Here is a 24,292-nt window from a genome sequence, read left to right as displayed (position 1 = left end):
GCCACTTGGGAGATTTATGGTGTCCCAAGTCATCGGTTGAATCCCGAATCAAGGAAAATATGACTCTGTTTAATAGTCCGTGAACCAGAAATCCGGGTAAGGAATTCTGTTAACCCGGGAGAAGGTGTTAGGCATTCTCGAGTTCCATAGTTCTAGCACGGTCTCTCAACTGTTATATTTGGCCAAATTATCTGATTTTAAGACATTTTTAAACTTATGTGCAAATTTTAACTTTCCACCGCTTTTATTCAATTTTGAAGAAGATTGAACGTCATTTAAAACATGTTTTTGGATCGCGCCATATGAAATGCACCCATAATCCGGAACACATTTATCCAACTTTTTAGGATGTTACAACCCATATCCACATGTGTTAGTTCATGCCATATATTAGTTAACATAAATCCAAGAAGAAATTATTTTTGAGATGATAAGAAGTCAATCCTATTGGTCTTAAGTGATACAAGAGTGTATAAGGGTGATTAACCAGTATTAGAAGTTAAACGAACCAAGGATGTTGTAACTCGTATTTTCAGGTAATCTAGCGGTGCTTAATACACTCAAGAGGTCATTTATTAAGGTATTTTAATCATATAATATCCGTATCATAAGTCTTGAAGTCAAACGAGTTATGAAACAAAAGTCGACAAAAGTTGTCGCAACTTAGGTTCATAATTTTACTTAAACATTAGGTCAAATGTTTCTAATCTTTTCTCATATTTACAAGGAATTACGGGGTGATCTACCAACAAAATTAAATATCTATGAGTCTAGTTTCCAACGCATTAAACCGTTCATCGATACGATCTCGGAGTAGAGAGATATTCACGTTTTCGCGAGACTGCGCCAAGCACCTCTCTATGGGGCCCACTAAGGCGGTTTAAGATATTTGGACCTATATAGGATGCCTCCAACCCGTTTTAAGTCATTTATTCTCACTATTTTCAGACCTTAGAACCCTAGGAACATCCTCTCAAGGTTCTCTCAAGATTCAAGACCCAAAAAAGGGCAAACAACACAAATCAAGTGTTGGGAATTCCGTGGCGCTAGTAAGTCTCTTGTTCTTCTTGTTGTTGCTCATTTTTGTGTCGTTCCAGCTCGTGTGGGAGGTTGTTTTAAAGGGTTTATGTTCTGTAAATACTCCCTCATGTTCTTAATATCAATCCTAGGTGATTTCAAGCCTTCCAAAGTGATTCTAGTGCCGAAAAACACTAATTGATCGCTAGTTTCGCTTTTTTGTTGTTGTGGCAGCATTGGAGGGATATTTCATGGAAATTTAAGGTCAAATTGGAGTTGTTCTTTAAGTATAAAGGTAAGTAACCTCTTACTCTATATGTATTTAAGATTATCCAAGTTGTGGCTAAGCCATTGAAGCTAGAACTTGTGAGATATATATCGAAAGGCTTGGTAGTAATGTTATTGTTTTGTGGACTGTTTTGCGTTGTTGTTGGGCTGCGTATTTTACTACTATATTGTGGAGTGTTGGAGGAGGAAGGGTGTGGAGAAACACCATATATATGTAGGGTTATGGGCTGATAGTTATTCGTAACATTTTCAGGTTGTTTGACACGACTACGGTGGTCGTCGTATGTATGGAGTGATTAGGTTGTGTGTGGACTATTTTGGGAGGATCAATATGTTTATTATTGATGTTGTTTGGGCTGTTTGGTGACTGTTTTGAATGGTGTGAGGTCATATATATAGGGGAGGTGCTGTCCGTTTCATCGTAAAATAGGTTGTGGTCGATACATAATAGTTATGACGCTTAAATGATAACGATAGTATCGTTTCTCTTATTGTAGACTAAGGAGTTTTGACAATTGCATAGCTTGAGATTGGGGCAGTATATACAAGGTATGTGAGGCTATCCCTTTTCCTTCTTTTGCACGACTCCGATTGTACATAATGTAATGAACGAGCTTCCAAGATACTCTACTCTTAGAAGCTAGCAGTACTTACATTGTTTTCCCTCTTATGGAACGATTGATGTTAATGTTGCTTCTCTTATTATTACGTTATCAATGTTGTTGGTACTTCCTGATTCTTATAAGGTTCATAGTGAAGAGTTAGTCCTAATAACGCGTACAGAGGATACCGACGTTACGTCACTCCGAAAGGTTTAGAATGTGATTCCATGAGTCGAGCATGCATTATATATATGTATCTATTTTACTCTACCGAGCCACGCTATAGTTGGCCGGGTACGGCACCTATTGTGCAACCACTGATCAGTTGGGTTTTACCGAGCTCCACGTGGCCAGGTACGATTCTACCGAGCCCTATTATGGCCGGGTACGATATGATGATGATGATGCCCACAGAGGTGAATGCTTTAAAGGTTTATGTATTTATACATATGTATCATGCATTTCATGTAAGTAGCCCTCAGAGGTACTAAGATGTTACAGGTTGTATATTCTCTATCTTTGCTTACATTACTGATCGTATTTATGGTTCCTTGCCTTACATACTCAGTACTTTATTCGTACTGATGTCCTTTTATTTGTGGATGCTACATGTCGTGCTGCAGGTCCTGATAGACAGGCAGGTGCAGCTCCCCCACCACAGTAGACTGTCCAGTTCAGCGGTGATTGGCGAGATCCCTTCTCCGGACTTGCCTTGGTCTTGGTATGCAATTTTTGTTATAGACATTATGGGTATGTCGGGGCCCTGTTCCGGCTATGTTGCAACACTTATGTTCTTTTAAAGGCTCATAGACAGGTGTCGGCTCATGTATAGTTTGGTATGCCTTGTCGGCTAGTTTTTGTTGTATAGTCTTTCATAGTAGCATGGTAGCTCATACCTTATATGTAGTTTCTTGATTGTCTGGTCATCCCCTGCTATGTATGTTCATGCCGTCATATTTTATTGTTGGTTGTCCATGATCTAGGTCTACCATTTATATTGATCTCGTCAGCCCTAAAAGATAATAATGAAGGTTAGATGAAATGTACGTTGGTGCTCGGCAAGTGTGGTCGGGTGCTAGTCATGGCCCTTCAGTTTGGGTCGTGACATAGGATTTGGATTTGGGTCACATGAAATGCGCACCCGAGTTTAAGAAGGTAAAATTATTAAGTAACGTGCCTAAAAGCAACTAACGCGTTGTTATTTATGCGAGGGCCATGGAAATTTGCTAAATGGCACGCCTCAAATTCTAGAGATTTCAAAATTAATTGAGCGAGAGCCGTACATTTAAGATTTTTGTTTGGCACGGTACACTTCCATGAAGGGCCATATACTACTTGTGTTATAAGAGATGATTCGCCTCAGTTATTGATAAGGGCCTAATTAATCAAAATGCCAAGTGCAATCAAAGGTTTCTCTAAAGGCTTACAAGATAGGGTCGGTTATTTAAGCCAAGGGGTTTAACCCAACTCCAAATGAGCTGATAGCTTAGTGAACAAGGGGCCGCACACTTTGGGCCCAAGCGTGAGCCCAAGACTTTGGGGAGATAGGGCATCAGCGGAAAGAGGGATTCCTGATCGAATCCCGGAGGCCCACCAGTAGCGTCTGAAAAATGTCACTGGATACAATATGAGTCCAATTGGCTAACAACGGAATACGCATATATATTCAATCGACCTTAAAAATCAGCCTCCAACTACTCAATGCATGATTATGTGCAGTTTAACAATAATTAAGTTTGCAAGTAGTTGAGAGTCTGATTAAAATAACTAGCAGTAGGCAGCTTACTGCCAGACCTCCAGATTAACTTAAAGGCCTGACGATTTAAAAACAAATCAAACCAGTCTCGCTTAAGTAAAATCCAACTAACAATTGACCATTTCACAGTGGAAACGTACATCAACATCAAAGAGCCCCAGTAACTCACAGCCAAGAAACTAACTGAGATCTATACCTCACAGCCAAAAATATCAAAGAGTCAGCTAGTGCTACAGGGCAGGTTTACAACTAAACAATTAAAAGAACATGATAAAGGGAAGGTCAAACTACTCTACACATTCTGACAGTTCCCCAAAGACATGAGTGACATTTGTGAACAAGACATAAACGTGGCTAAACTTAGCACTGACTTACAGCACTGTAACAGTCCAACAATCCAACATTACTTATAACACATAGGTGCAAACCCAAAGTCTGAAAAGGAAACAGGCTACAAACTATATATAACTAACTACTCATAATGATTAACGAGAAATATGTGGAGGAACCGCAAGAAGACCAATAGCCTCTGTTCGAAAGAACAAAATAGCCATTTCAACTTGATTTCATAAAACTTCTTGTCTACATTTACTCAGGGATCAAATGTCTTTACATACCTGAAAATGTGAAGAAAACAACAACGAGATAATTAGAGATCCAGCATCAGTAACAAACAGCAGAGTGGAACTCAAATCCAATGGAACAGTGTACCAAAAACAGCTCAAACCCCAGAAAATGCACTTCAGCAGACCAGATTGCAGTGTCAAACACACTTTCAAACAAGCAAACACCAAAACCTAGCCTTAATGACTAAATCTCAACCCATTTCGAAGTCCAAACCTTCAGGAAATTGATTTAAAAGGAGAAGGATTTCAGATTCTCAAGCTACAATTCAATGGAACAGTGTTTTTCCTAGAGGTTTCAGCCGTTGCAGATTTTTCTTCTTTGGATTCTTAGCTCTCCACTCTCTGTTTTTTTAAGTCTCTCTCTATCTCTTAGGTCTTGGGTCTCTCTTGAAAGGCAAGAAAAGTTGCCTTTATAGGCAAGTTATTAGGGCAGCATAAAAGGGATTCTTATTTGCACTTTAAACCTTTTGATATTTTCATTTTTGCTATTCAATCCCTAGCTTAATATCAGTATTTTCAGTGAAGTCCCAAAGCCAGCTTCCGAGAAGCTTCCTTCAATCAGTTACAAGAGATTCTCCTACCCAATCTCCCTAAACTACCCTTAAAACCCCGGCCAATTACCCTAGCTTACCTCATGGGTCAAGTCTACCCAGTGAATTAAACCCAACTAAGCGGGCTCCTCTTGAAAATGGGTTAGAAATGACCCAAACCCCAAACCAAAAATCAGAACTCCCATTGACTAACTCGAACGAGAAGCAGAAAGGAAAACAAATGAACAACTATAAAAGCCCAAAATCTAAACTAACCATTGATTTTCTTTTAAGCTAAATACCAAACTAGAATTAAACTAAACTAACAAATTAACAAAATCCAACTTAAGCTAATTAACAGAACATGCCATAACCTAAAATAAAATTAAGAACACGGAGAACAACAATTAAAAACTTGAAAAGAGGAACTGAAAAACCAACAAAATGAACCCTAAATTAAGTTAAAAGGAAAGGTATGGTTCGAAACTTTTCAACAAATTCAAACGGAGGACATGCCATTCAAACCGATATAGGAGAGAAGGAGAAGAACAAGAGAAGGGGCGAATAATAATGGACAAAGAAAGAAAGAAAAACTCACCCATCAACTTGAAATCGAAACTGATACTAATTTAAACCTCAAATAATTTCAAACGCCTGTTCTTTACCAAGAATAGGCGAACAACATTATTTGTGGTGAAATCAGTCTTGAGAACTCATCACGACTCAGAGAAACGACCTTGCATGCATAGGCTTAGGTTAACCTTAGATTTAAGATTCGAAGATTTCGGAAAAGTTTCGAAGGAAACGGGGTGAGGATTTGGAGTGATGGGGTAAAGGGAGTTGTAGGGTGTTATTTTGGGGTTGAACGGAGGCGCGACGCCACCGGAGAAACTATGGCGGCGCTAGGGTTTCCACCTGTAAACTGAGATTCGAGAGGTTTTGGGTATATTTGAGAGAAATTGAACGGAGATTTGGGATGAGGTGGTGGAGGGGAACATTTGGTGTAAGTCTGGTGGCGGTTTGTGGTGGCGCTTCCACCGGTGGTAGAGGGTTTGGGGGCGGCTAGCTAGGGTTTCCAGGTCTCTAGAATGGGGTGTGTGAGAGAAACGAGAAATGAGGGGGGAGGGGGGCTGGTTCGGACACTTAAATATAGAGAATAAACCAGTTCTGGACCGTTTGATCAACTGAGATCAACGGTCCAGATTAGAATTAACCAAAACGGGGTCGTTTGGTCACAGCATGGGCGGATCGGGTAGAGGCGGGTTTGGGCTCAGTTTTTGGAACGGGCATAGGAGGAAATAACGTTGGGCCTGAGTGTTTGGACTTAAAGAGTAGCCCAATTCTATTCTTATTTTCCATTTTCATTTTAAGACAAATTATCCAAAATTCCTTTTCTTTTCTCTTTTCTTTTCTCTTTTCTTTTTCTTCTTTTTTTTTAAATTCATTTTCCTTCAAAATTCTTTTTCTTTTTTCAAAATTAAATCCTAAAACTAATTATCCTACCAAATTAAATTAATTAACCCTAATAATTGTTACTACAAATAATTAAAAACCAAATTAAAGGAAGAACTACCAAAATTCAAAATTAAAATTAAAAGTGCAAAATAAACTATTTTTTGTGATTTTTTTCCATTTTTATAAAATAACTAATTTGTCACTTAATCCTAAAATGTAAAATTAAATCCTAAATGCAAATGCAACATATTTTGTATTTTTTATTAATTAAATAAAATAAACATGCACAGACAAATGCAAACAATAACAAACAAATATCTACGAAATTGCAAACGAATGGAAAAATTATTTTGTTTTGAATTTATGGGAGTAATTCATACAGGGCAAAAATCACGTGCTCACAGCTGCCCCTCTTTTCCCGGAAACGCGAAGAGTTTTCGTGCAAAGATAAAGTGAGCAGATACGAGCGATTTTTCCCCGTCTGAATACTTCGTGGGAGGCATCTTTGAAAGATTTGACTGTACCCTGCTTCCGAGGTTGCCTACATATCCTTGGCTAAAAAGGAATCAGGTCAGTGTAGTTCTGGAATGTTTGGTAGCTGGGACTACCATGAAGCTGGGCTTTCACTGCTGTTGCTGCTACTTACTGAACCCCTTATTACACCATGTCAAAAATAAAAGAAGCTAGACTAGACTATGATCTATGTTTTACAAAATCCTATCTAGATCTTCAAAATTGCTCTTGTGTTTCTTGTTGCCTTGTTGTCCTCTATTCTCTCGGTGATATCCATTTGTTGTCCCCTTGAATTGTAAGCTGGGATGTCTCCCCCTTCTTCAGGTGGGTGTCTGGCCGCTGAAATTGATACGTATTCCCATGTTATCCCTGCGGGCTCCTGACTCCAAAATGTGAATGTATTCCCATGCTATCCAGGCGGGCTCCTGACTTCAACAAAAATAGACAAAAACAAAGAAAATTTTCTGCTCCAGTTTGGGTATGGGCCCATGTGTAAGTGTAAAACGAATCACGCTACCGAATATCAACAAGAACTTAAAAGCTAAAACTTGAATTGTACTCCCTTGTTCTCCAGGTGGGCTCCTGATTGCTGACTGGAAATGTGTTCTCTGCTCTCCAGGCGGGTTCCTGGCTACTGAACTTGAATGTATTCCCTGCTCTCCAGGCGGGCTCCTGACTGCTGACTTGAAATATATTCCCTGCTCTCCAAGCGGGCTCCTGACTGCTAAACTTGAATGTATTCCTTGCTCTACAGGTGGGCTCCTAACTTCAAAATAGACAAAACAAAGAATTTGAAAGCTAAATTTAAATTGTACTCCCTTGTTCTCCAGGCGGGCTCCTGACTGTTGCGCTTGAAAGTATTCCCTGCTCTCCAGGCGGGCTCCTGACTGCTGCATTTGAAAGTATTCCCTGCTCTCCAGGCGGGCTCCTGACTTCAACTTGAAATGTATTCCCTGCTCTCCAGGCAGGCTCCTGACTTCAAAATAAACAAAGCAAAGAATTTGAAAACTAAAACTTAAATTGTACTCCCTTGTTCTCCACGCAGGCTCCTGATTGCTGCGCTTGAAAGTATTCCCTGCTCTTCAGGTGGGCTCTTGACTTCAACTTGAAATGTATTCCCTGCTCTCCAGGCGGGCTCCTGACTACTGACTTGAAATGTATTCCCTGCTCTCCAGGCGGGCTCCTGACTGCTGAACTTGAATGTCTTCTCCCTGTTCTCCAAGCGGGTACCTGATTTCAACAAAATAGACAAAAACAAAGAAAATTTTTTTGCCCCAGTTTGGTAACTGTTTTGGTGCTTGCTCTTTTCCCCTACGGAGAGTTTCTCCGAATCAAACGAATTTTCTGCCCCTGTTTCAATCAAAGAAAATTTTGTCAGTTTAAAGTGGTGGTTAGTTGATGGCATTCTTACTGAAGATCTTTCTGCTGCAATGTTTTGTTCTGACTGGCTTCTCCGAACTGGTCCTGAACCGCTTTGACTTTCTGACTGACTTTCAAACCCCATGACCTTTGATGAGCCGAGTGTTCTATACCCCCGTTAATCTTTTTATCTGAACCTTTGCATCTCCCATGACATTACCAAACCATTCCACCGATGAAACTTCCGGTGATTCCTTGTATCCCCCTCTTACATCATGTTATCCTTAGTATGCTCCAACCATGATGTGCTTTGCAATTTTGGAAGTTGGTAGTGAGCTTCGACTTGCTTTGAACAAGACTGACATTGAAACATCTTTAGATAAATACCCAAAAGAAAATGAAATGCAATGACTTTGCGGGTTAAGGATAAGAAGAATCCAAAACCAGATGACTCCTACAAAAGGAAAAAGAAAAGGAAACTTATCTGAGTGGAACAACTAGTACCAATTATCATGACATGCATTTCGGATTAATCGGCCCAATCTGTCCAACCAATCAACTTTCAGTTGCCGTACTTTGTTGCCCCAGAATTTCCATGACCTGATTACTTTACCCAAACCTTGACCTTGTTCATCTTGCGGTGCCTTGAAAGGTTTTCACCAGCAGACCTCTTTCATTCGTTCATCTCTCAACTCACTTTCGCCTTATGGTGCCCGTGAGGGTATTCACCAATAAGACTCTCTCATTTTTTTTCTCTCAACTCTCGTCACCTTACAGTGCCTGTGAAGGTTTTCACCAATAAGACTCTCATTTTTATTTCTCTCAACTCCTGTCGCCTTACGGTGCCTATGAAGGTTTTCACCAATAAGACTCTCTCATTTTTATTTTTCCTACTTGAACCAGAGTGTTGCCCCTGACATGAATTACATTTACCTGCTCGACTTGGCATTTCTCAAAGACTGGTCAGAAGGTCTTTCTTTGGACCGTAATGTAAGCTTCTGGACAGGGTTAGAAAGAAAGGGTATAAAAGGCTCAAAACAATACAAATGGGTTAAAATTACAACTTTCGGAATCAGGTTTCTCACAACAACCACAACTTCTGCCCCAGTTTCTTGCATGGGGATTTTTGGATTTTTGTTTTGATGAGACCGAACTGTGAGGCTGCCTACGTATCCTTAAAAGGAATCAGGTCGAACGTAGTTCATGTCATAGAAATTACTTTGCTGTTGTGATTTTTCTTTTCTCTTTCTTCTTCTCTTCTTTTTTCCTCTCTTGCTTTTCTCTTTCTTTCTTTTTCTTCTTTTCTTCTTTTTTTCTTCTTTTGCTTTCCTCTTTTTCTTTCCTTTCCTTTCTCTTTTCCTTTCTTCCTTTTCTTATCTTTCATGCTTGTGTTTCTGATATTCGCTACTAATTCCGAAAGAGGGGTAAGAAAGAAAATAAATAAGGCTCAAAAGGGGTGATGAGGGATCAAGTGTTTAGATAGAAGAACAAAACGCCTTCGTCATTTCAATCTTCAAAATATGCCAAATACAAACAAGTACAATCAAACAAAGAAATCATACATAGTAACTCTTGACCGCATCGGAATTGATAGCCATTTCCACACATTTCCCTTCTACATCTGTCAAATATAACGCACCATCGGACAACACTCTAGTTACGACAAATGGTCCCTGCTAGTTTGGGGAGAACTTTCCTTTTGCTTCAACCTGATAAGGCAAGATACGTCTCAACACTAACTAACCCACTTCGAACTTCCGTGGACGTACCTTTTTGTTATATACTCTCGCCATTCTCTGTTGGTACAATTGGCCGTGACATACTACTGCCAATCTATTTTCATCAATCAGACTTAATTGCTCCTAGCGGGTTTTGACCCATTCAACGTCATCAATTTCTGCCTCAATGACAATCCGAAGGGATGAGATTTCAATTTCTGCAGGTATTACTGCCTCCATGCCATACATCATTAAATAAGGAGTGGCCCCTACTGAAGTACAAACAGTAATGTGATAACCCAACAATGCGAAAGGTAACTTCTCATGCCACTGTCTAGAACCTTCTACCATTTTTTGAAGTATTTTCTTTATATTCTTGTTGGCTGCCTCGACTGCTCCATTCGCCTTAGGGCGGTATGGGGTGGAATTGCGATGTATAATCTTAAACTGCTGATATGTCTCTGTCATCAGATGACTGTTGAGATTAGCTCCATTGTCCATGATGATTACCTTCGGAATCCCAAACTGACAGATGATATTTGAATGCACAAAATCGACCACTGCTTTCTTGGTCATAGATTTGAAAGTTTTCGCTTCAACCCACTTGGTAAAATAATCAATGTCTACCAGAATAAACCTATGTCCGTTTGACGTTGTTGCCTCGATTGGCCCAATGACATCCATGCCCTAAGCAACAAAGGGCCATGGTGCCGACATTGTGTGCAATTCGGATGGTGGGGAATGAATCAAATCTCCGTGCACCTGGCATTGATGACACTTGCGCACAAAACTGATACAATCTTGCTCCATAGTGAGCCAGTAATAACCTGCTCGGAGAATCTTCTTTGCCAGAACATATCCACATATGCGGTCCACAAATTCCAAAGTGTACCTCAGTCATGATAACTGTGGCATGTCTGGCATCTATACATCTTAGCAATCCCAGATCCGGAGTTCTTTTATACAATACCCCTCCACTGAAGAAAAATCCACTTGCCAATCGCCGAATCATTTTTTTCTGATCACCTGTGGCCTGTGCTGGATATACCCCTATCCGGAGGTATTCTTTGATATCATGGAACCATGTCTCCCCATCAAGTTCTTCTTCTACCATATTATAGTAAGCATGCTGATCAAGGACCTGAATCTGCAAAGGGTCCATATAAGCCTTATCTGGATGGTGTAACATTGACGCCAGAGTAGCCAAAGCATCGGCGAATTCATTATGGATCCTTGGGATATGCCTGAATTCTATTGACTAAAATCGTTGACAAAGATCATGCAAACATTGTCTGTACGGTATGAGTTTCAAATCTCGTGTTTCCCATTCTCCCTGAATTTGGTGTACCAGGAGGTCCGAGTTACCCAAGACCAAGACTTCCTGGAAACCCATATCCACAGCTAACCTCAAACCAAGAATACATGCCTCGTACTCAGCCATGTTGTTGGTACAGTAAAAACAAAGTTGAGCCGTAACAGGGTAGTGCTGCCCTGTTTCAGAAATAAGTACTGCTCCTATCCCCACACCCTTCATGTTTGCGGCTCCATCAAAGAAAAGTTTCCATCCCGGCTTCTCGACTTGTTCCAACTCATCAATGTGCATCACCTCTTTATCAGGGAAATAAGTTTTCAAAGTTTCATAATCTTCATCAACCGGGTTCTCGGCCAAATGGTCCGCCAAGGCCTGTGCTTTCATTGCAGTTCAAGTCACGTAGACAATGTCAAACTCTGTGAGCAGGATCTGCCACTTTGCAAGCCTCCCTGTGGGCATAGGCTTCTGAAAGATATACTTCAATGGATCCAAGCGAGATATGAGATAGGTAGTGTAAGATGACAAATAATGTTTTAGCTTCTGCACCACCCAGGTTAGGGCGCAACTCCTCTCAAGCTGAGTGTACTTGACCTCGTACGGTGTGAATTTCTTACTGAGATAATATATGGCCTGCTCCTTCCTGCCAGTGATGTCATGTTGACCCAATACGCAGCCGAATGAATTGTCCAAAACCGTCAAATATAGAATCAACGGTCGCCCTGGTTATGGCGGGACCAACACGGGTGGATTTGACAAATACCCCTTTATCTTATTAAACGCCTCCTGACATTCATTTGTCCACTTGACCGCAGCGTCTTTCTTTAACAGTTTGAAGATTGGCTCACAAGTTGTCGTGAGCTGAGCCATGAACTTGCTGATATAATTCAATTTCCCCAACAAACTCATCACCTCAGCCTTGTTCCTCGGAGGTAGTAATTCCTGGATGGCCTTGACTTTTGATGGATCCAGTTCAATGCCCCGGTGGGTGACTACGAACCCCAACAACTTTCCAGACGGCACCCCAAAAGCACACTTTGCAGGATTAAGCTTGAGATTATACCTGCGAAGCCTTCGGAAGAACTTCTTCAGATCCTTAACATGGTCGGACTGCTTTCTAGACTTTACGATAACATCATCCACGTACACCTCGATTTCCTGGTGTATCATATCATGGAATATCGTTGTCATTGCCCTCATGTAGGTTACCCTAGCATTCTTCAAACCAAATGGCATGACCCGATAGCAGTACGTTCCCCATAGCATGATAAATGTCGTCTTTTCTGCATCTTCCTCGTCCATTAAGATCTGATGATAACCCGCGTAACAATCCACAAAAGAACCAATCTCATGTTTGGCGCAATTATCAATCAAGATATGAATGTTCGGCAATGGAAAATTATCTTTTGGACTCTCCTTGTTGAGATCCCGATAATCGACACACACCCTGGTATTGCCATCCTTCTTCGGCACAGGCACAACATTGGCTAACCAGGTGGGATACCGGGTGACTCGAATGACTTTGGCATCGAACTGCTTGGTGACCTCTTCTTTGATCTTTACACTCATATCTGTTTTGAACTTTCTCAGTTTCGGTTTGACAGGAGGGAATGCCGGGTCAGTGGGCAACTTGTGAACCACTAAATCAGTGCTTAGGCCCGGCATGTTGTCATAGGACCATGCAAAAACATCTTTGTATTCGAACAATGCTTTAATTATCTCCTCCCTGAGTTGAGGTTCCAGATGGACACTTATTTTAGTTTCACGGACATTTTCTTGGTCCCCTAGATTAACTGCTTCTGTGTCATTCAAATTAGGTTTGGGCTTTTCCTCAAAATGACTTAGTTCCTTACTAATTTCTTCATAGGCCTCATCATCCTCAAATTCCAACTCGTCATCACACTCAATTTCTTGTATTATTATTTCAGAGTTAGATTGGCTTTTAAAACTGGGCCGAAGATTCCTCATACATGTCATGTCATTGATATCAACATAAAAAGAACTGTACAAAAGAAGAAAACAAAATAAAATTAGAAGAAATGAAGGGAAAGGAACAATTGCATTTCATTGAATATAAAGATAACAGGGTTTTAACACATCCAACCGGATGGAACATAATATCTTAATTACAGACCCTGGAATAATCTAGACAACTAAAAGAAAATCAAAGCCCACTACCAAGACTCCCTCCGGGTAGGAAGAGGAGTAGCTTTCCAATTGTTGACTTTTGCGCGTGGTCCCACGAATTGCACATCTGCCTTGCTGGACCCTTCCCCAGCCTCAACCATGTTGACCTCGGCAAATAATCTTTCGAACCCCTTCTCCAAGTCTCCATCGGCACCAATCAGAGATCCAGGAACTTTTGACAACAATTGCTTTCTGATACCCGACATGACGAATGATCTGGATAGATGCGGGATTGGCTTTGGCAATGCCCATGCTCTCTGTTTTATTTTTCTAGCTCTTCTCACGTCTGCGACCATGGGCTTGAACCCCAGACCAAAAGTATCCAAATTCATTGGAAGAGAAACTGGTTGCACAATACCTTGCAGAGATGCACCCAAACCCTTGCCCGGTACGAAACCATTTTTCAACATTTCAACAGCTACCATGACTGATGCAACAGCCATCTTTGGAGTTGGAACGCACTTTCCTTCCGGAATTTTCTCTATCGATACTGTGTCGAAAACCTGATAAACCCATGGTCCCTTGTCATCATCAACCTTTATGAACGGAACAATGGCACCATTGGGCACACACAAATTATCTTCGCCATATGCAACAAATTCCTGTTGATCCCATTCAAACTTGACCATTTGATGCAGAGTAGACAGGACTACTTTGGCCGCATGGATCCAGGGTCGTCCCAACAGCAGATTATACGAAACAGCCACATCGAGCACCTGGAATTCCATGGTAAATTCAACTGGCCCTATTGTGAGCTCAAGCACTATGTCCCCGACTGAATCCTTCCCTCCATCGTCGAATCCCCGAACGCAAATACTGTTCTTGTGAATTCTTTCATCCTCCACTTTCAGCTTGGTCAATGTGGAGAGAGGACAGATGTTCGCGCTAGACCCATTGTCAACCAATACCCGAGTAACCATGAAATCTTCGCATTTCACCATCAGATAAAGGGCTCTATTGTGCTCGGTACCCTCCACAGGCAACTCATCATCAGAAAAAGTGACTCTCTTTACCTCAAATATCTTGTTAGCTATCTTTTCCAAGTGGTTTACTGAGATTTTGTCAGGAATGTGAGCCTCGTTCAAGATCTTCATCAAAGCACGACAGTGTTCATCTGAATGGATCAATAATGACAAGAGCGAGATCTGAGCTGGTGTCTTCCTTAACTGTTCCACAATGGAATAGTCTTGCACTTTCATCTTTCTCAGAAATTCTTCTGTTTCTTCCTCAGTCACTACTTTATTATATATATATATATAAAAGATGAACTCGGTGTCAAAGTTGCAAATTAAAGTTTACATTTAATACTTCAAATTAAAGTTCAATGCCTTCAACATAATACTTCAAATTAATCTAACAAGCTAAAACATTAAGCATAATACGTTTAATAATTTTAAAATAACACAAATTATCTCAAATCATCTTAAAATCTTAAACACGAATGTCTTGAGAACGCGCAAGACAACTCTTTATATGCCTCCTTAAACAGCCTGTGCCCTCCAACTTTGGACGATGAGTGTAGACTCGATCACAGTTCTTGCACTTTATTATGTAAACTTCTTCATTTTCTTATACCACATTAAAGTGTTCCAAAACAAATGGGCGAAATCTAGAATCACCGGGCATGATTTAACTTTAATTAAGAATTTGAGTTTGAGAAATAAGAGATGAGTGAACACTTGAATACTTCAATTTGAGTTTGAGAAATGAGAGAGATTGATGATTTTGTGAGAAAAATGAAAGAATGAGGGGGTATTTATAGTTGAAAATAGAGAAAAAGTATAATTATAAAAAAGATTGGGGTTAAAATAAAGTTGGGGGGGGGGGGGGAGGGATTAAATGGCTATTCTAGAAAGCCCAGACGGCTATTTTTACAGGCCAACGACCATTTATTAAATGTTGCTACAGCTAAAAAAAATTGATTTTTTTTTAAAAAAGTAGCCGTTAGGCTCGTTTGAGCCAGTTTAGGACTGGTTGAACCGGCCCACTTAGGACCCGGTCCCGGGCCCAAACGATCCCTGTCCTAACGGGCTTCTTCAATGAACCGGACCCACTTGGGCCTGCACCTCCCCCTAGTCCCCGCTTAAACGATTAGGCCTGTTTAGGCCCACTACCCATATGGGCTCACGAGCCTGGCCCGGACCTAACCAATCCACATGCCAGCCTTACTTGTAAATCTGGTTATTTTTGAATTTCTCCCGAACATTGCCCAAATCAGTATATGCTCACTTTAAACCCATCTGAAACCATCTTTACATGTATTCAACCTGTATTTAGAATATCATTTGATAGACAGTTTCGACAGGTTACAAGAATTGGGTTTGAAAATTGCCACAGCATCTGGCATATGGGTTTCCAGTTTATATATATATATATATATATATATATATATATATATATATATATATATATATATATATATATATATTTTTTTTTTTTGAACACGTGCGTTGCACGTGTATTCCAAGTTATATTTATAAAAATTAGATAAAATATAATAAATTTAAATTACATACGTATTGTTCAAAGAATATTGTTGATACACTATTAGAAATTATACATATTAAAAGTTACAGCTCATTTGAGTGAGAATATATGATATTTAAGGGACCATATCTCAAATTCAAAGTAAATCAAATTCAAAATAATTGAATAACCTTCTCTATCTGAAAAGATGAACCATTACATTAACTTAGTTTATTATTTATAATAACATTATTTTAGTTTATGAGGTAAAAATATGTCACTTGGTCGCGACTACCTAACATTTTCTCATGTACATATTTTTGGTGCATATACGATTACATTGTTTTAGTTGGTTTTTTTCATTATTGTGTAGCTATAATATCAAATTCCTCATTTTTTTTTTCTGTCCCTTTTAATGATCGTCTTAGTTGATCTTTTACGGGTGTAGTTGAAGGGAAAAGTTGGTTATAAGATTATGTTATTATCTCGGAAGCAAGAAAATTAAAGCAAAATATAAATTTTATAAATTAGTCATCAACGAACCAAAAATACACTGCTAAAAGTACAATATTGCAAGAAGTTCTACCTTGTGCACCATACATGAGAGGATTATAATGACAAGAGATTCGAATTTAAAAATATTTAATATCAAATTAACCATAAGATTGTCAGATGTATATGGCAAGATCCTTTTTACAATATAAACTACACAATCAAATAAGAAATTATCTAGAAAAAAGAATTTCAAAAGCTGAGCCAAAGAATAAAGATTCAAGTTACAAAGACGCACACTTCATTTGTGTTGATGCCCATTACAGTAAAGCTAGTTGAGAGGTCTATTCAATTGTCTACAAAAGCATCATGCGAATTCATTTTAACGGAAATCTCATGATCACAAACTTGATGAAAACAAAACTCTGCCAACTTATTTCATGTGGTAGAACAAATCCTTAAACTAACATGATTTTCACGATAAGTAAGAAGCAAAAATGAAAAAAATTAAAGAGAACATGTGCGAGAAGAAAAATCATTCTCTGCTATCTAAAAGGAATTACCAAAAAATAATAATTGGACTCAATATATCCTCATAAAGTAGTTCAGAACAGATTTAAGGCACTCAGCTAATGTTAAAAAGTCAATTCTCGCTGGAAGAGAAAAGAGCTCACCTCAGTGAATTTATCGCTCGCTCCTTACACATTACCTATATATATTTGTACTGTATTTGTTGAAAACAAACAAAATTATACTTTTTAAAAAAGGTTAATAATCATGTGTCCGAAAGGGAAAAGAATAATTCAATTTACATCAAGAAAAAGCAAATAATTTTGAATTATATGAATAAAATTTGGTCAAGAAAATAAAAAACTCATTTATTTTTCCAGCAGATTAGATTTGTGCCAAAAGCATTGCATCATCTAGCCTTGATATTACTCGATTCTTGAAAGTAATGGAATTAAGAATTCTATCAAAAGGTAGTCGAATATTAATCTTTTCGGCTCTGCTATTGTCACCAAGTTTTGAAGACATTCATCTTACAACATGACTTTTTTTTTATGAAATCTTTAAATAAATAGGCTTATTAGAAAAAGACAATTGCAATAACTGAAAGGAGAGAGATAAATTGAGGGAAACGAATAGACATACAACATGGAAAATGCAAAAGGTGTTAGTTCATGAATGTATTAATTAATTTATCAACATAAGTGATGGGATTAATGTCCTTTCATTTGCTTTCAGGTTTAGATTAACCGAGATGATATTGAAATTCATATCAGTTTAATTTAATAAAAGAGTACAAATGGCAATTGAAGAGACATATATAAAGAGTACGTTTTTGTACAAAAGGAAGACTATTCAGATACAATTTGAATTGAAGAGAATTTGGTTCATATTATATTATTAATTGTAACTCCTCGAATTCTTAACTTATTACTGGTTGCTTTTTCGTGTATCAATGTTCCATGAGTGTTTTAGTAGGGTGGAACAAATTTATCATTTATTGTACAATAAATTTACTTTTTAATATAAAATCATTATAAAAATATCGTTTAAGAAAAGGGTAAAATTGTCAGTTAGTTTTAATTGGGTAGTATAGTAATTCAACTTTCACTTGTGATCTTCCCACTTATAATATAATATATATATATATATATGATGATATGATGATATATATACACAACCCCATCTCTGTTAAACCTGTAACTTGGAAACTTAGAAATATATATTTACTATTGCATAAATAACTGTAAATGAAGGTTGAGTCTCAACCTATCACGCTATACACAACTTGATGATGGTGTTTAATAGTTTACATACAACAATATGTACGTCCCCAACAAAGTCTAAAAGCTCTGAATTCTTTAAGAGGCCGAATGCAATGAAGCTTGCATCTTTGGCGATGCTTGTAGCTCTTTATCTGCTGCAGGCTCACAAGCGTGAAGAATAGCACATATGTCATTTTTTTCCAGAAACTGTTCAGCATTTACGAGAATCACTGGCGCATATTCAAAGATCAGTTTCTTGCACTGCCAAAAAATAACAAAAAGGAGAGAGTGAGAAAAAAAAACATCAACATAGCTATCAAACAGGGTTTGTATATCCTTCATCTATTTATCATCAGGCAAAAAGTTTGATAGTTCTCCTGGATGCAAAAGTATCCCAAATAATGTAGGACAACTGTAGCGCTTATTCATCGATATTTAAGCATGGTTTGACTTTTTTTTCGATGGACAACATTATTCATAGGACAGCAGTGCATGCATATAAGGATTGCAAAATCTTTTCATAGACTTCAAAAGGGGTGCAAAATACATTAATTATGATATTATTTATATCTACCGTCCAAAAATCTGTTGCACTGGAAATCTGGAAACTAGCAGCAAGCTTGCAGAATTATACAACTTCAACATACCCAGAGTGATCCCACAAGTGGGATCTGGTGGGAGGATTGGGGTATACGCACACCATACCCCTACTTTTGTGGGGTATAGAGGTTGTTTCCGATAGACCCTCAACTCAAGAAAAGCGTTTTTCAAAACAGGTTAGAAAATTACAAGAGGAAAAAAGCCTTGCAGATTTACTATGATCAAACAATTAAATCACAGATGTTTCTAACCTTTGTGGCATAAGGTTTGAGTTTGACAGCTCCACATGCCTTCAAGAGCAGCTCAAGTATTTCTAACTGAAAGGATTTCAAAAATAAAATGAATTTAAGCAAACATATTCCAAGTATGTATATTACTTTGTATATTCAATTCAACTCACAGTTATCAAACTTAATACATCGTTCAGATATCATGTACGAGGACTAGCAGCTGCAAAGAAATCCTACATGGAGTTCTTATTTTGTATATACGCAAGTTGAGAAAGATAAACGGAATGTATTAAACAGAGCTACAGTCCTATGCAGATGTTCGGACTTTTTCTAAATTTCTTGGCATGTTGAAGGATTGGAATACAGTAACATTATCTTTGTTGGTCCATGCAACATGCAACATGCAACATGAATTTAGCTTCCTGCTCTTATTTCTTTTAAGAACTTCTTATCGAACAAATCTAAAGCACACAAATGATCGGAAACTAACTACTCCATGGATATTCATGGAAGTAACTTACTTGGGGAAGTACTTTAAAACATTCTTCTTTAGGAAGATTTCATCCAAATATTAATGCATAAAAGTGGAAATTTAGGCATTGCATGATATTCTGCATTATTGCTTATAATATAACTACTAACATGCAGAAATAATATTAGAAATCCTAAAGTTGTCTTTAGTAGCAGATATCCAATTTTTAAGTACAAAAATATGTTCATCTCTTTTGTACTTAGTTCAGGTAACTATATACAATTTTATTAATATGTTATATACATAAAATTAAACATAGTGCACCTGGGTGTCGGGATCTTTCAACTTAGATTCGGCCTCTGTAACTACTTGGTGGCATAAATCACAGCTCTGTCCAGAAAGCACCTGAGAAATGGTAACCACTCGTTCACAGAGGTCAAACTTTTCGCAAAAGTCTTCAGGACTTATTTTGTTGATCTCTGAGAAGAAGAGAGGAGCATAATAATCCACAAGTACGACGCACTGCAGCCAAAAAATCAAAGAGATTCACTCACAACCTAGCTATAGAAACCGTTCAAAATCTCATATTAAGCAATTCAGAATAAAGAACTGACAGCAAATCCGAACAGGCCACCCAAATTTACAAATACAAAGGAAGGACGCTTATTGCTACTGACTGTTACACAGAGTTCAGTTTCATCTTGCACGTTTTCGCTTATGATTTCGTTCCTTCTCTTATTAACTTACGTACAGTTTGACTTCTTAAAAAATTCATATGGCTTATACTTGCTCATTACAGTATATAAGGAACCTCATCTGATTACTTCTTCTAAAGACCGTGAAAAACAAAACGATTTCGAACAATTTCTGTCAACGTTTAAGGATGCGAGATAGTAGATAAATATCAGACAAAATTAATTTAATTCTCACTTAATCTTTCCTTCCTTCCCTTACTTAACTTTATTTTCACTGGTAAATTTTGATTTCTTAAGAAGTTGGAAGCTTAGACATACTCATTATAATAATGAAGACGACATCCAATCAATTAATTAAGTTTCTTTTTTTATCTCATCAAGGGAACCCCAAATGATCAGTCCTTTTCAAGCTCTGTGAACAAAATAAATTTATCTCAACAAAATTTTACCAAGCAATTAAGGATGTCAGACAGAAGAACACACTAAAATACGAATGCAACATCCATGACTGTACATCGGTAGTTCATTAAACAATAAAACGTCTGAATTGACTCAGCCTCTTATGTGCAGTGAATTTCAATCATTTAGGTGAAAGAAATGGTCAATAGATAGACAATTTTTCAAGTTAGATTATAAGTACCTCCTGCTTGTAAAATGGCATATTCAAACAGGACTCATGAAGATGGTCAATGATCTCTGTTTGGGTCTTGTTATTAGCCACGTACTTTAGTGCCTTGGCAGTATATTCTTCACACAATGTGCACCACTGTTCATTTCCTCTGACTTCTTCTGGAGGTTGAACTTGTCTCGGCACCTCTAGGTTATTTATCTGCAGAACTGTTGCAATAAAGCCAATTGTTAACAAATTCTTTTTCAAATTAATGAAGCTACACAAATACACCAAGCAGTTCAATTCATGTACTGTAGAGCATCTAGGTAAAAAGAGTACATTAAGCTAGCAAGTAAGATTGACATACTCAACAAGAAAGATGCATCGCATGGAGAAAACCACTAGCATATTCATTTAAAATGAAGCCAAATAAATGGATAATAAAAAGATGCAAAGATTGCTGAACTTGTCAGCAAGAGATCCCTAGTCAAATAGGTACATATTTAAAAAGTTTCAGAAATAGTCTAGAACCATTTGCATGAATTGCAACCTGTTATAAGCAAGCAGCTATAACAAAACACTTGCTCTTTCATATTTATAACCCAACTGCCTATCTTCATAAACTACCAATATCTGACACGTGAAATGGAGAATATGAGAATCCTAAGAGGCCTTATGGATGCAAATCAATTGAGCACAACATAATATAATTCACATTGGCAAACTTGTAAATGTATTACGTAATGTTTCGATCTCCTATTTATGTGAACATTTTCAGATATTGGTTTTCATCCTAGCCCCTTCAAAGTTGAAAGGAACATGATACAAATGTGATTCATTTGAAAAGACAGAAAGACTTGAGCAAGTATATTAATGGGAAGCGTCAATGGAAGGTTTGGTTCATTTGGTGAGGAAGGAAGAGAATAATGAAGGCAAAGAAGTTTCGATTAGAGGAGGTCAAAGTTGCACTCCAAATAAGAATTTTTGAGGAGTGGAAAATTAATCGTCTAGAGACTTACAGGACATATATTTATTTTGAGACATTACAAAATGTTTGATATATTTCAAAATCTTTAAGAATATGAATTCAGTTGACCATATGAAATTAAACTTTTCGAGACTATGTTTCCTCAATCAAACCATTGTCCTAGTGTTTTCTTCCACCACTACCAATAAGTCATTATCAACATTTTAAACTATGCGGCCAATCAAATTCTGTCCCATGAAAATAGGATGGAGGAAGTAAATTTATAAACAGCAAGTAGCGGTCTAGCAGAAAATAACAAATATCCATTACATAACTAATGATGTCGTGGAGAATTAAGGAGGTTCTTGTTAATGGAAGGGCAATTGGACGCTGACCATAGGAGAAATCAAATAAAGCTGTAAATAAGGTTCATAAATTAATTGATTTTTTGGTTGCTCAGTTAAAGCAGTACAGCTATCCCACGACTGCATTAAACTAAAAAAAGAGAAAGTACCAGAAATATCTTCAGTTTCAGTAATAAGGTGGCTACGCGCTGATAATTCTCTAGCAGTACAGCACCAGCTAGAACCAAGTATGAAAAAACACAGGCAGACCCTAAAATCCATGCTGCCAACGAGAAAACAATCAGTCAGTCTTGATTGAGGAAACAGTAAATCGAAGCACAAAGAAAGAAATCAACCAATAGATATATTAATAGGACTTGAAGAATGGCAATGGGAGTATCAAAGGGTTTTCAATTTCAATAGTGAATTAACAAAGTGCTTCTGTCCCGACAAAGTATATCTGTTAAGAACTGTAAAACCAATACAAATACACAAATGAAGCTTATGCCTACATAAAGACTTCCTTTCATTAAACAGGAATATGATCTCACATTTATTCATAGCGAATAAACAGTGATATCTTTAATAATTACAGTGTGTTGTCATGATTCGCAATCAATATCGTGCTTTTGGAACTTCAACCACATAAAATCAGCAGAAGCAAGCAAATCAGAAGAAGATTTAATTCTGTTTTGCTTGGCCTATTTTCAGGCTCATCAAAGTCCAAGCCGTTCTTACTATAGGACTAGAATGTCAGCCTTAAGCTAATCTCAACTACTCCATTATCAAACTACTCTAAGCAACAAAATGGATTACTTATAATGCTTATTTGGTGATCTCTAAAATGATTAAGATGCACCGAGACTTAGAAAAGGTCATCTTTATCCTTTTACGTTTAACTCTTGGTCTAGATTAGAACTGCACCAGCTAAAAAGAACTCAATTTTGCACATGCGAATCAAACAAAAACAAACTACTCTAAGCACTAAATAGATAAAATTGTAACTATCATTCCCATCTCCTTTATGCTTAAGTTACCCTGAAAGCTAAACAAGATCTTTCTTTTTCCCCCTCTAACTTACAAAGCAGATTGGAATTGGACCTGTTAAAAGCCCCCCCCCCCTTTCTTTTTCTTTTTAAAATCAGAGATATTTGGACCAACTTGTTTGCATCTCGACTAATCCAGTGGCCAATCTATCCAGCCTATGATTTAAAAAGAACCCAATTTTATGCACAAAATTAAACTATTAATCTGATATGCTTAATAGACCCTTCACCAAAAGATGTCATCTTTTATCCCCCTTTTAACACAGACCAATATGGAAGAATACCATGTAAAAAGAACCCAATTCTACATATATGAACCAGAGAAAAAATAAAACATAATATATGCCTGGTGAAGAATATGATCGGATAATGAAAAATCAATCAAAATCCACACAAGAAAACCCATAAAAATACAAAGTCAAGGAAGTTTCAGCATGAAAGATTTCTTTAGACATAAAGAAAATCAGAGGCGGTTCCATAATTTACAGTTTATCAATTAATACAGCAGTCTCAAGTTAATAACAATTCGGTTATAGTCCAAAAATATAGAGACAGATGATAGTAAAAGAAAAGAAAGAAACTTTGACTAAAAAAGAGGGTATAAAGAAGGATGACCAATAGCATAAGAAAAGGGTGAATTGTAGAACTATAGAGGAGCATTTACCCGTAAAGAAAATTTTAGTTTTGGAGTTATAGTGACAAATAGAGAGAATGGCAAGACGAAGCTATTCCTTCAAGCAATGGCTCTTTTTCCTGTTTTGTAGGAAGCTGTCCGAATTATTGTTCCATTGGTTTCCTACTTGGATATGGTTTCCTACTCCTGCTATCCTCAGGATCACTATACAACTGACCTTTTTTAAAAAAAAATAGTAGAAGAAAACGAAAAGGAAAACGATAGATAAATTGGATAAACGGACTAGTTATTTAGTACTTAACTTTTTTGTCTGAATTATGGATATAATTTTGCTCGATAATAAAGTTATAATACTACTCTCTCAACGAGTCAATACATATATAATAGCTAAAACCTAAAGGTCAGCATTTGAATTACAGTGGAACCAGTTTGATCTTAAATGGATTATATTATAGCCTACATTTCCTTTTTTTATTTCCTATTTGGTGTTGATGACTCAACTAAATCTAAATTCGTCGAAAGTATCATATTAGAGAGTAAAGTGTTTTCTAACACAGATTATATTTCCTTTCATCTTAAAGGAAAAAGTAGTTTTTATTGTCTT

General features: G+C 37.6%; 1 protein-coding gene across 1 annotated transcript; it reads right to left on the bottom strand.

Annotated features, from left to right (window-relative positions):
* Positions 1-18,029: 18,029 nt before the first annotated feature.
* On the bottom strand, positions 18,030-23,716 carry LOC107816607 (uncharacterized). The gene is made up of 6 exons (XM_016642336.2): positions 23,670-23,716; positions 22,179-22,291; positions 20,728-20,924; positions 19,717-19,914; positions 18,942-19,007; positions 18,030-18,351 (listed from the first exon to the last, which is right to left on the bottom strand). The coding sequence occupies exons 2-6, from the start codon at positions 22,288-22,290 to the stop codon at positions 18,187-18,189; spliced, it is 738 nt and encodes a 245-aa protein (XP_016497822.1). The 5' UTR covers position 22,291; positions 23,670-23,716; the 3' UTR covers positions 18,030-18,186.
* Between the last annotated feature and the right edge of the window lie 576 nt (positions 23,717-24,292).

This window comes from Nicotiana tabacum, chromosome 10 (assembly GCF_000715075.1).
Source record: "Nicotiana tabacum cultivar K326 chromosome 10, ASM71507v2, whole genome shotgun sequence".
Lineage (NCBI taxonomy): Eukaryota > Viridiplantae > Streptophyta > Magnoliopsida > Solanales > Solanaceae > Nicotiana > Nicotiana tabacum.
The sequence above is the reverse complement of the archived record's forward strand: the minus strand, read 5'-3'. Positions and strand labels throughout refer to the sequence as shown.